Source organism: Tetrao urogallus (genome assembly GCF_951394365.1).
Source record: "Tetrao urogallus genome assembly, chromosome: 3".
Classification (NCBI taxonomy): Eukaryota; Metazoa; Chordata; class Aves; order Galliformes; family Phasianidae; genus Tetrao; species Tetrao urogallus.
In genome coordinates this window covers 71,116,835-71,130,832 of record NC_136815.1, presented here as the reverse complement: position 1 = coordinate 71,130,832, position 13,998 = coordinate 71,116,835, and the positions used below count along the sequence as shown (strand labels likewise).

Below are 13,998 nucleotides of genomic sequence, written 5' to 3'. Positions count from 1 at the left end.
ACCGTGTGCGGTGCGTGTGTCAAACCCACGTGTTTCTGGCGCCCGGCGCGGAGAGCGGCGCCGAGCGGCCGGGCCCCAACGCACGTCCGCCCGCCTCGCCCCGCTGCCTCGGCCCGGGCCCCGGAGGCGTTCGGCCCCGCACCGCGGCCCCGCGGCCTGCGCCGGCCCCGCGGCGACGGCGGCGGCGGCGGGGAGGGGAGGACAGGGCGGTGTTTTCCTCCGCGGCGCCGCGGCCGTCGCCCTGCCGCCGGCGAGCGTCAGGCGGGGCGAGGGGGGGCCCGCTCCGCGCCCTTCCCCTTGCCCCCGCGCCCCGAGGATGGCAGCGCTGCCCGCAGAAGAGGCTGGCGGCCGCGTCCCTCCTCTTTTTTTTTCCGGCGGCGGCAGCGGCGGCGGCGGCGGATCATTGTTGTGTGGGAGGAGGGCAGCGGTGATGGACTTGATCTCCCGGGTCTCCTGCTGAGGCGGCAGCACAGCGCCCGCCGCCAGCCAGCACCCGGCAGGGCCGCGCCGCGCCGAGCAGCGAGCGACGGCCCCGGCGGCCGGGGGTCCCCGTCCGCCTCGCCGCTCCCGTCCTCCCGCACGCGGACACGCAGCGCCCTCCTCCTCCTCTGCCCTTTCATCCTTCGTCCCGGCGTCCTCCCTCGCGGTCTCCCGCGGCGGCAGATGTGCTTGGGGCCACCGCGCAGCTGGGACTATGGTGAAATTTCCAGCGCTCACTAACTACTGGCCCCTCATCCGCTTCCTGGTCCCTCTGGGCATCACCAACATCGCCATCGACTTCGGGGAGCAGGTAAGGCGCCGCCGCCCGCCCTCCCCCAGGGCCGCAGCGGGCAGGGACGCGACGCAAAGCGCAGCCGGGCCGGGCCCCGCCGTCTTCTGCCGCCAGCCCGGGAGCATCGGGGCTGCCCCGACCTCAGGCTGACGGGAAAGGACTTTTTAATTCCCCCGTGCGTTTCGGGATTATATAACGTGACATTACATAATGCGTTCAGGGGCTCTGCGCTTCTTTCCCCCGTCACCGCCCGGCGCTGCCGCAGCGGCGCGGTCCCCCCGCGGGGCTGTCCCGAAGGGAGGGCGTGCGGCGGCCGGCCCGGGGGTGGCCGCGGGGCTGCGGGCCGGTGATACCGTGCTGCTGGCCGCGGCCCTGCTTGAGACAGCTAGCGGGTACGTGCACCTCAGCCCTGCTCAGATACCCGAGTGCTGTGGGGAATCCCGGGATGTCCTGATCCCGGCTTACAACCTTTCGTACTTGTCCTCTGCTCTTTTGCTCTTCATTAAGGATGCTCATCTGCCATCGCATCATGCTGCAGAGAGCTCTGTGGTCTCTCCGTTTGGTGTTTATGACAGGTGAGGCCCCAGCCGTGTGTCTGGCTCTGATACAGGGGCTCACACCACCTTTTTATCAGGACGCTGTAAGCTCATGATGTTAAACTGGGCAACCACAATAAGTATTGCATTCTATACAGCTTTTCTCCTTGCTCCAGATCACTCAGTTTTCCAGATCACTCAGGAGCTCTTGGTTTGTCACTGGAGTAGGCACCTGCTCCCATACTTTATAAGCAAAGATACCAGAAAACTAATGCATACTTTCACCTGTTTATGAAGAGGAAAGCCAAAGGACACGTATTACAGTAGGAAAAAACAGTTATCATGTGTTTATCATGCTTATTTTAATCTCATTTTGCTTCCTAGTCCTTTAAATCTAAATAAGCTGTGATGTGAAAAAATTGCAGTTCCATCCTTGTCTAACAACTGAGTACCTTCCTACTGAATCAGTCTTTTGTAAATCATGCTTAGGGAAAAAAAGAAAAGGTAGAAGCAGCAAGGGAAATGGTGACTTAAATGCTAATAATTATGCCACATAAATACATACAACAGAAGTTAAATTGAAAATAGTTCGTTCAGCAAATGCCATGTGACAGGTGCATGTATTCAGTTAATTCATACAAGGTCATCTTCATTCAAAACCCACATCAATCTGTTAGGAACATCCTATCTTCGGTATGCTCTGAACTAGAATATGAAAAAATAGCAAACAAAAGACCTCAATTGTATAAGTGAGGGCTCTTCTGTGTGATCTGGAATGAGTTACACACCAGGGATGTTAATATGCAGATGATACTTATCTAGCTTATCTATCTTTTACAACAGCATGCAAAAACATCTCAGAAAGTGGATTTTGTTTGATAGCCATGGCATAGGTTGAGACTGGCCTTCTGGGGGTGTTAGGGTACCTATTTTTGAGTGACTGGACAGGTGTTTAATTAAAGAGGGAAAAATCTAACAAGTAGTGAGACTGCTGAAGAAAACCTGTGATCAGTAGTGGGAGCTGGAAAGAGGCATTTTGTACTGGCCTAGTGAGAACTTACCTACGTGGAAATCAGGAAACTGAGGCAGGGACCAAGCCACTCCAGGTCAGAAGAAATCCTCTTATTGTCAAAAGGACAGTAATTGCATCGAATTACATTGAAGTTTTATTTGTATTACATGCATTATTTTTAACACCCATAGGATATTAGGACGTGTGTTGCTGAAAATACAATGGCTTTCTGAGCCAGTCACCTTTCTGCTCTCCAAAACTGTAATAATCTTAATGACAGGCCTGAAAGGAAGCCACATGAATGGATGTGGCAACTGATAGCTCTGAAGGGGCTCCGGTATGTCCCTCAGTGAATGTACGCTTCGGATAAAAAAGATTTCTAGGAATGATAACGGCAGTCAAATTATCACGAAGTAAAGTGAACCCCTCTGGACAGTACTGTAAAAGAAACAGGAGAACTAGAGATCAGAAGTAAGAGATGACTGCAAAAAATGAGGCAGAGAATGTACATTGCGTGAGCAGGGAGGATAGGTGTTTAAAAATAGCTTAAGTCAGAAACTTTTTTGGTATGTTGTGTTCATACATTGCTTTGTCAAGCAGGAAGGGTATTTGGAAGAAGTATTCAAAGCACAGTCTTTGTAACAAAACCGAACAATATTAGCCTGGGTCTCAAGAGTGCAAAACAAAGTCAGTCTTTTATTACTGGAGGGACTTTTCTAGGTGTCGATTAGTTTTGTTCAACAGCCAACATCAGTAGGAAGCTGCCAGATAGTTGTTAATGTTGCTGTCTCTGGATTTCTCGCAACTTTAAGGTATACGGAGTACTTGCAGAATGTATTTTGTGACTGCCATCCTTGTCCTGTACCATATGTTTTCTTTGACAATTTTGTTTAGTTGGTAGGAAGTAAAAAACGCTGGAGCAGTGCTCATGAAAGCTGGCAGGCTCATCTCCTGCAGTTTGCTCAGCACCACTGTAGCCAGAGAGGAGTCTCCTGGTGACCCTGGAACCCTCGTCCAGCAGCACTTCATGCCAAGGCTGTATTACAGAGCTATTCCAGTTCGGTCATCTGACCTCGTCTGTTCACCTCGTGAAACCTTCTTAGACAAATACCTGGTATCTTTTTGTACTAAAAAAAGTAATCCTGATGTATGACAGGGTAGATTGCCAGCAGATTGGTGAAGTAAACCATTTTTGATCATTTCCATTACCTTCTGCAACCCATTTCTCTTACAGTTTATTCACATATCTTTTAGGAAATTTTCTTCTGAGAGAAAGGCCTTCAGGAAAATAACCATTTTCCCTTTTCTGCAGAAACAGTATGTTTGTGCTTATGCATACATGTGCAGGTATGTGTTTATTTACTTATCCTTATGTACACCCACAAATGCACAGGACAGAGCATTTATCCAAAGAGCTTGGCACCAGCAGAAGAGAGATTAGTGCCTTCGTTCTGCTGGCAAGAGCATTTCACTCTTAGAACCTTATCCCCGGATTCACTATTATCGGGTGCTTTAGATCAGGATTTGCACTACAATTCCTGACTTCTATGGAAAATGTTGTAAAGTGTACTTGGAAGGAAATAGATCAACTGCTCCCATGCGGGGAAGTAGAGCACAGCCTCAAACAACTCACCCAGCAAATAGCACTGCTGTAACCCCGTGCATTCGGAAATCTGTTGCTTTCCTCGTCGGTTTTCTATGTAACACACTTTCAGAGCTGCTCATGTATACCATGATGGGCTAATTTGTAGTTTATGTATTGTATTAGAACTATTACCAAGGGGCTGAGGTGAGGTGTAGTTTATTTAAATGGCTTCCTCAGAAGTGCACTGTTAGCCTTCAGCAGGATGAAATACAGTTTGCAAGTACAACTGGTGATGTCTGCTGCTCATGGGAGAGATCAGGCAGATGGCAATATTTTGCAGTATCTGGACCCTCAGTGACCTATCTGTAGTGGTCCCTTATTTTTTCTAGTTATCTACTGGAACAGGGGTGCTTTGTCCTTTTACGCTACAATGCAGCTGGGCCCTAAATCTTTAGTTTCAACTGATGTTGGCTAGGTAATTTTATTTTCAAACACTACTATTAGGCATGCAGACATAGTGTTCAGTGGCATGCAGCTACTTGGAAACTGAACCCAGGCAAGCAGAGTCCAACTGCCAATTTCTCCTGAAATCACAGGAGAGTTTGTGTCCTGCAGGGAACTGAGCACAGTTCAGTAGCTGGGATCAGGCAGGTGAACTATAAAGGAAGTGATAGAGATTTTGGATTCTAATATATATTTATTTTTTCCTAATAATTCTTCAAAAAACAAACCTTTTTTTCTTGTATTTAAATGCATTTCTCTTTGTTTTTCCTTAAAAAAAAAAAAAAAAAGTTGCCAGAAAAGCTGAACAAGTCATGAATAATGTATCAAAAAGAATTAGTGAGTTTATCTTCTGTCCATGCCATTTGCAAACTGGTAGGGGGTTAAACATTTTGATTAATACTTTATGAAGCTCATTTTTGGGGTAAGTGTTATTGTCTGGACTTTCAGAACAAGCATTTGGAGGGATTTGGGCCAGGTTTTGTAACCTCATTGTGCCACAGTTCATCTGGCTTTGAAGTGTATTTGTATGCCTGCTTCTGTGTCACAGGACCATAAGGAGTGCTCTAAGATGAAAGGTACTGAGCAAGTGCAAAGTACTCCTGTTACTGCTGCTGCCAGAGGTCAGTGACTCAATGAAATTTTGCAGGACTTTAATATCACACAAACAAGGAACCCAGCAAGGTCTTGTAATTAGTGTAGACGATGACTGTATGGTATTACCACTAGCAAAGTGTGAGTATGATGGAAATACTCAATTTGTTTTAAACTAATATGGACTACAAGAAATTTTAAATTAAATTAGTAAATTAAGTCTTATCTGAAGGCATTGTATAGAATCAGAAACTAAACCTGCACAAAGTTGTGATTTGCAGGATGTTGATCTGAACACTCATGCTTCAGAGACTTTCTGTTTCTAGGCAAAGCACATCTTCCATGCCAGCCTGAGTCCTACAGCCCTGGCTGCTTAACAGTTGTCTGCAAAGCACTTGGAGGTTTCAGACCAGTGCTAAATGTTCTGCAGACCCTGTGGACAGTTCTTGAGAAAACGTGAGTGATTAATTATGCTTATGTGGCTGCATGGTTACATGGTTAGTTGCAGTGGGCATTAAATGCCAGACACACCAGTCATACAGAGCATTTGCTAGAGTTTCACAGCAAGTGGCACATAGTGAGATCCAGGGAGAAGTCAAAGATCTAATAAAGTGCTAGCAGACAAAAGCTAAATCTCAGCAGTGCATTATTGTTCTTAACTGTAACAAAGATGCATTCTCTCAGCAGCTGAACTGGTATGTATTTTCATTTGGTAACAGGTATGACACAAACAGGTAATGTAGAGTTGTGGATCTGCTTGGATATTACTAGAAATTGTCAGAACGATCCTCAGAATGAGGAGCCCATTCCTTGCTGTGCTCTGTGCTGCTGTGCTGTAGAATATCTAATCTGGACGTAGGATCTGTAGCGTGCTCCATCAGTACCTTTTTTTTCATCCAGCCCTCTCCTTCCTTCACAAGATTGATCAGCTCCTTGCTTTCCACCCTCACTGTTTCTCCCCCTCCCCCCCCCCCCCCCACAATCAGAATTTGCCCAGTAGGTTGTTATAAAACTGCTTGGTCTGTGGGTTGGAAGCTATTCTCCCTAGCAGAAGATTAAGTGGTGTGCTGGGAGAGCAGGGGTATTTACTATATTACCCTAGTGATCCCCCTTGGGCAGAGGGCTCTTTCTGGACTTATCCCAGTCCCTCCCTGTGGAAGAATCATGTTGTGGCCAAGTACTCCAGCTGCATGCTGGGGGACAGGGCACTTGAGTCTTCCCCTTCCTTCAGTGAAGTCCAGTAGATGAAAACAGCATCAGTAAGAACAGATATACCCCAAGTCTAATTTTAAAGCATTGTTTCAAAACTTGAGTTTCGAAAGGGTTTTGAACCACCGTACTCTGCATCATAGAAGAAAAAGCAAAACTTCTTTTTCTGAGTCAAATAGTTTCAGGTCTTTCGTTCATTTCTTTCTCAAAAGCATTTCTGTTTACATTTAATTTGATCTGAACTCGTTTGTTTTTAATCTTTGCTCACTTTGCTGCTACATGGATAACTTGGATGTGTACAAAACCTTGAATGGCATGACCAGTCTTATGACTATTTGAAGATAAGTGACTGCTTCTATATGCAAAGAAGGCACAGATGCTAGGCTCCAGCTCTGAAAGTATAGATTCTAACTATTAATTGACTTGATCCTAGACAAGGCATTTATCCCTTTCTTTGTGTGAGTCTTGTCAGTTCCAAAATAGAGTTGTGTTTCACAAGGCAGTTACAAAGTTTATTCCTTCATGTTTGTAAAACATGGATGTAAGTTGCTATATAAATAGAAAATGTAAATATAGCTGCCAACTCATGCAGAAACCTCCATGCATAAAACTGAGCAATTCCAAACAGATTTTGCTTTGTAGCTACTTTGAGAAATCTGTGATGTTCTTAAATAGCATATATTACTGCTAAGCTCAATTCCAGTTTAAATGGCATGTCAGAACATGCATTTGTACAAAAGAGAAAAGGAAAATTTGTGATGACCTTAGATTTCAATGAATTAATCTAACTAGGTATTGATTCCTCGTCCTTTCAGTACATGGAATGCTTTGGATTTTGGGGAGGGAGAAGCAGGGACATTAATATGAAAGCACACTATCAGATTATATTTTTTTCTGCTTGCTTCATCTTCTACTGACATGTTCCTGTAGCTATGGTATAGGCTGCTGCTGCCTCTTCCAAGAACCATTCCATAACCATTAGCTTGAGAATTAAAAAGAATGGCCATAGGAACAAGAGACCTGAATGGCCCATGAACTTCTGCTCCTAAAACAGCAGAGCTCTGCAGTTCTCCACCTTCTGTTTGCTCTGTGGTATCACTGCTATGGAAGATTTTTCACAGAGCCTTGTTACCCTACATTAAAGTTTGTTTGCATGTGCAGTTTTTCTCGATTAGTTCCTTTCTGATATACAGTAAAATAAAAGTGCCTGCATAAAATGTTAACTACAAATTAATTCAAGGTGTAAACAAGCCTTTGGTTTCAAGGAATGCTGAAGTACAGCATTGCTATTTGTGAACGCAGTTTATTTCCATACCCATTTCAAGAGCATACTGGAAAAGACAAAGGACAAATACTGGAGAGTAAACAACAGTTTGCTAAAAATAAAACATAGTGTTAGAATGGAATGAAATAATATTTAATTATTTTCTCCAATATTCTGTGAGTAATTCACTGTTTCTTGTTTGGCAGGAGTATTACTGCTGGAGAAAGGGTGATGGCATGCCCAGTTTGCTTTGCTGATATGGCACCATTTCTTGTTGGTGGCTCGACAAGAGTCCAGCTTTTAGTGTGGGAAGTGTTTTGACTACATTGTTGGAACAGGCAAGAATAAACTGTAACGCACAACTTAATTTCAAATGACTCGCTCTAGAGAGCTCTTTTGCTTTGCGGCTGAATTGCTATGGCCGTTGTTTCCAACCTTTTTCAGTTTTAGTGCTCTGAAAAGCTTCCAGTGGAGATGCAGAAAGAACATCCATACAAGTTGGATGGCGCATTAATGTTTACATTTTTCTCAGTTACCTGCCTCTGATGTCTTGTACGTAGTTTTTTTTAGTGCAGTTTAGGTTTTGTGGGCCGTATGTCAAACACAACACCCTAACTGCGACCTTTTTTTTTTCCTGAATAAAGTCACATAAGTAGAGTATGTAGGCACAAGGGGCAAAATTTCACTCCATCCACTGTTGTTTTTAGTGACAGTATTTGACATTTACTTCCCCAAAAATATAGGATTTATGTTTGTATTTTATTAGATTATTTCCGTATGTGCATTGTAGTCTCACTGTGTTCACCCTTCTTTCATTCTGCTGCAAATCAGGGACCAGTGTCTTAATTTTATAACCTCTATGTCTGTGAATGGCAGCTGCTGCTCTCTAGCCATGGAAGGTAAGGTGAGCTGAACTGAGGCAGGCCTCAGGCAGCTCCCTGCCTGTTACGAAGATTTTCACTGCTGTGCCATACCAGTATGCTCCAAGAAGTTGGGAGCCTTTGATCTGAAACTGTAGTTCTGCAGATGCAAGACAGGCTTGCACAAGTCCAGCATTACCATTCCCTCTGTCACCAATTAAAAAGTGTTTAGTACATTTGAAGAGAAAATAAGTAGCTAACAATATTATAGTATTACAGGGCAGGAAGACACTTTACATTTTCAGTTCTGTTAACAGGGAATAAAATGTCAGTTACGTAAGGAGAAATATTATAGAAATGAAATATTTATAGCTTGGAAAAAAAAAAAAAGAACCTGATAGCTGTCTGCAGTTCTATGAACTGCAATGTGATTATGGTGGAGAAGAAACAGTGTTAGCTAGGTCAGTTCTTCAGAGGAGAACATGTCCCAGAGCAATAAGAGAGGTTGAAGCAATTAAACGTAATTTAGACCAGAAAGGTTTCCAGATAATTTTTCCAAGTAAAATGCAGTAGTTGTTCCAGCTCATACGTTATTTAGCTCTAAAATATGTTGGCATGAACAGTGCTAGGCTTTAGATGGCATTAGATGCTGGTGCCATTTTACATAGGCTCAAATTCAGTGAATTGCTGAAAGCAAATAATATTGTGATCGATGTAACATACTGCACATGATAAATCAAACCTGAAGACCACTCTCTCTGGTGAGAGAGTCAAGCAACTGGGAATCTATGAACTTCTCAAAAAAGATCAGTGCAATCTAGAAGGGCAGCGTAGTTAAGGACAGTTAACATGGACTTTGTACAAGGACTCAGAGGTTTGGTATTTCTGATATTAATTTCAATCACTTTGGCTTTTGTCATTATGATACGATTTTCTTACATGATAATATTCTGTTTTTAACACAACAATTCCCAAGTTCAGTGTACTGAGATGGCTTGTTAGGAAATCAGTTATGTACTTAATTAAGTATTGCGAAGTCCCTTTCATGTTCATTTTAGAAGTGTGCAGTGGAACAGCGTATTCTTTGCTACCTGAGCAAGCAGTATGCAACTCTAGAGTCTTGGGGGCAGAGCTGGGGAAAAGAATGCAAACAATTTGAGGTTCTCAGGATCCAAGGAGCCTTCTAGTGTGAAGGAAATTGAGTGTTGGAATTTCCTCAGTGTGGAAAAAGAGAGATCTTACCTCTCATTTTACAATGGAGGTTTGCAGAGTGTCTCTTAATAACAGCGTCTCTATCTCTTTAAAAGAGATAGCTGCCTTGAGAAGACACTCAGCAGACACAAAGGATGTTTTGGTTACTGTGATGACATAAAATACATGTCCTTTCCACACAGTAGTCTTTTCAGTTCACTACTGTGGTTCATTTGCTTTGCCTTGTTGTCTGTTGGGTACTGAAACAGTTTAGTTACACAGGCATCCTGTCTGCTCACAGGTAGCTACCAATATCTGACTTGGGCAGGGAAGAGCATCATACTAGGTCCTGTGCACATGGATTTCCCAGGTAATTTGCTGGCAGCAAAGGGAAGGCAGGGCTCAGATCCCTTGTTCCAGTCTCAGCCTCTGGAAGGGACGTGTGGGCAAGCACATCTCTCCTTGTTTTCATCCCATTCAAACTCTTGCCTTCCTTGAGGGATCACATCTTGATAGTCTCAGACAGTCATTTGGCCCTTGCCCTGTTATTAGCTTTTGTAATTTACTTCATCAAACCACCTCACTTCCTCATCCACTCTAGCATTCTGGAAATGACTTGGAACACTTGAGTTAATTGCAATCCACCGACCAAGAAGCTGCTTACGGAGAGGAGTTCAAACCTGCTGCCAGTGATAGCAGGAAGAACCTGCTAAACATGGGATGAGCTTGGGAAGACAGCTGGTTTCCCTCATTCCCTCACTCACTAGCACCCGTGCACTGTCTGTAGGCTGCCCCACATTTGGTAGGGAATAAATCTTCCCTTCTCAGTGTATGGATCATCTTCACTATCAAACTTTAATCTCTTATCTCTTGCTCATACTTTTTTTGAAGCCCATTAAAATAACCTCAGTTTTTTAGTCACAGAGATGTTTCTGTCAATTTTACTCTGCTCTTCAATAGTACAAAATGATTGATAACATGTAGCCACAAGTCTACTATGGCAGCATGATCAGCTTGCCCATGTTTATGTCGAGTCATGACGGTTTCACAGTCTGAAGCATTTGCTTTAGAAGAGAAAGGAAGTTTAAACCATAAAACATTTTTAAGATCCACAAAAACCTTTCTGTTTGCTCCAGGTAAATACATTTCTCAATTGCTTCTCTAATACAAAAGATAAATGTGCATAAACATGCACATAGAGTGAGCATGAAAAGAGAATACATTTACAGAAAAATGGTTCACTGAGTGGTACTAAGTATTGTGCTGATTACTCACTACTTTGCATGTGAGACAAGGTGGCTACAGAAAGGACAAAAGCTGCATGTGGAACTATCTAGGTATTTTCATGTGTGCATGACTGTCTCCTGTAGTTTGAGACACCTCTGGTTACATGCTACAGTTCTGGTTGCATGTGCAAATGTGGCTTTATTTTTGAATAATTGATTTTCTACATGAATCTCATCTTCTTGAAATATAACCTTGAAGCACTCCTGCTCATGGCACCACTGTTCTTTATATACTTGTGGGCAGACATTTTGCTTCAGAGCTTTTTATTTCAAAGCATGAAAGCATGACGACCTTTCAGCATTCGCCTGCTTGTTCTTATATGAGCTTTCTGAGATACAGTCAACGGTCTACTGGTTAGGACATGCTCCAGCATTGTAATCATCTTTGGAAGAGCTTTTTTCAGCAAGGCCTTCTGGATTTGTTATAAGAAGTGTTGTTGGTTGTTTTTTTTTCTTGCTGATACTGTTCAGAGGCCAACATTTCTCTCTTCAATAAATTTATGAGGAAACACGGCAGGTAGCCTGCTTGACACTTTCTTATTCTAGGGTTGACCTATTGGTGAGCTTTGAATCACTCTCCAGAAAGGCAGCTGTGAGCTAGCTTCTCCAATTCACAGCATCCCTTTTTTGTCACCTGCAATCTCCAGCCTCCTTATGAGCAGTTGTATTGCCAAAGACATCTTAGCTAGCAAAGGCACAATCCTTGCCTCTGAACTTAGTGAAGAGAATGTATGTTAAGCTGCATATTTGTCAGGGTTCACTCAGGCTTGTGGTAATCTGCAAATGTGGGTTCTTCTGTGTTGAATGTATCTACTGATTTAAAGGTGGAAATGGGGCAAGTGGTTAAAGAAAGTTCTAGATTAAGGAGGAATCTGCAGGAAAGGAAAAAGCCTGGCAACTTTTGCTTTAGCAGTACCAGGACATCCCAGAAGTGTGCAACTAATGCCTGTCTCAAGTCACAAGAGCTTTTCACCTCAGAAGAAAAACTAAGATATTTACATACCATGTGGCTGTGGGGCCATACTTTCATGACTGATGTCTTGCTGAATAACAGACATTTTTTCCTCCCTCATTCCGCTCTAAGTCTAAAGCGAACAAAACCAGTATAAACTTAGATTAACAAGAAGGCAGTTGGCTTCTCTATGACCACTACAGAGGAGAATGTTAAGCAATACAAGTCCAACTGGTGATAAAGGATAATCTGCTTTGAACTGTAGAAATATATGGAAAGAAAATCATGTCTCACTACTATCCCTGATCTTTTTTCAAGTGCAGATAATTATAGTAGCTTCACCCCAAAAGAAACCATTATGTATCAGTAGTGGTATCAGAAGAGTTTGCCTTACCTCTTGAGAACTCTTGAGTATGAGCTGTATAGCAAGAAATAAGTAAATCACCTATACATGTCTACAGCTGGAAGAATAAAGAGTGTTTTAAGGTTTTTTTAGTCTTAGCAGGCTCTTAGCATTAGGGACTCTAAACACTTTGCTGTTGACACAGGGTAGGGGGGAGTGATACACAAACAGCTTGAATGATTACGAAGAAAGAAAGATTAGTAGCCATTTTGCAAGAGGTTATTAGAGCAACTTCTAGGATTTAGTTTCAAAGACAACTCCAAGCTTTAGCATCTCTCATTTGCTCTCTGTAGTGCCTCTGTCTCATGACGTTTAGTATCAAATACACGTCTTTCTGTTTTGACTAGATAAGATTCTGTAAGCCTCAAGTCTACTGTGTCTGTCTCTTCTTCATGATTCCTTTGTGAAAGCAAGAAAACATCCCATTGAGAAAGAGAAACAGGATATAAAAATAAGGATCCCTGCATATCACTCAATCCTTTTTTTTCTCTTCCACTGCATGGCATCGCACCGATGAAGCACAAGCGGCCATCTGCAGCCTGACAAGTTGAATCCAGGAGGACCTACCATCATCAGTTTAAGCTTCTACTACACATTTTGGCCTCTTTACTTGCTTACATATGTTTATGTAAAAGTGACTGTGTGTCACATCGTTTGCCTTCAGCTGAGTCCACCATCAGGTCCTGTGCCTCGCTGGCTCCAACACTGGGCAGCTCCTGAGCTCCTCAGTCACCACTCCTTTCCGTAGCATCACTGACTAACGCTCTTGTCTCCAGAGCTGTCTGTAATCTTCAGGGATCTGCTAACTTGCTGTCATCTCATAAATCTAATTTTCTTTTGCTGTGCCTTTTCCAAGGGCTTTCCTCAGAATATTTTCTCTTAGCATTTGTAGGCAAACTGCCACCATGGTAATGACAGCAAGGTTCCCATTGCTAAGCCCCTCATAAATGAGAGGCCCAGCTCCAGAAGAGGAATGCTTACTTGACATCTTTTTGATATTTGTGTGCTTTGATTTTAGGCCCAAGCTAAGCACATGCACTGGTATGTATCTCATATGAGGCGGCAAGGCTTCAAGTTAAGAATGTGTGCTTTGCAAAGCTACAGGACTTTATGTAGCAATTAGTCCATGCTTGTCTCTTCTTACTCCTGCAAACATGCAGTTGTGGTGCCAGGAAACCTGCTGTCTGGCTAACTTTATTTCTCCTTCCCATCCCACTGTGCTTGAGTAAGCTCTGGGTCAGTGTTGTTCAGAGGCTTTCTCTCCTAGCTGGCAAGTTGCCTAGCTGCAGTGCTGGCAAGATGTAGATGTGACTGCTCTGCCACTGCCAGTGACCTGTGGCTCTCTCTTGTCCTCACCCTCAGTTGCTTGTTTTAGATTCCTGTTCAGCACGATGATGTGTAGGGGGAACAGTGACATTTTTCTTCCTGCACACTAGCATCTGATGGCACGTGGTGAATGCTTGCTCTCCTCACTGTTTTTTTAAGATGTTGCAGACAAAGGTCAAAGTGATTATTCTCTCACTAAGTCTTAAAGCCAATTTCTGGATCACAGACGAGAATATCATTGCCTGCATTCCTTACATGACTACTCATCCTGCTGTAGCTGACCGATGATGTTTTCTTACCTGCAAGGTCAGAGATAAAGATGTTGAAGTGCTGAGGGAATCTAATCTCACCAAAGCCTCTTTTGGATCACAGAATCATTCTGTTCTTTGGTGTATTCTTTTAAAAGCAATTCTTTTTGGAAGCCTTGGAGAAGCATGTCGAACTCAGTCATTTGTAAATGTCATGAATATATTGTGTGAGGCATTCCAGATGTTGTGAAGTAGGTGT

At 43.4% G+C, this 13,998-nt stretch overlaps 1 protein-coding gene across 1 annotated transcript in view; it reads left to right on the top strand.

Annotated features, from left to right (window-relative positions):
* Positions 1–664: 664 nt before the first annotated feature.
* ANKH (ANKH inorganic pyrophosphate transport regulator) overlaps positions 665–13,998 on the top strand; it is a gene marked incomplete at its 3' end in the record, with an annotated part of 88,075 nt that continues 74,741 nt past the window's right edge. The window contains exon 1 of the mRNA XM_079533506.1: positions 665–790. Coding sequence (XP_079389632.1) covers positions 695–790 — 96 coding nt within the window. The 5' untranslated portion in view covers positions 665–694. The remainder of the gene's footprint in view (positions 791–13,998) is intronic.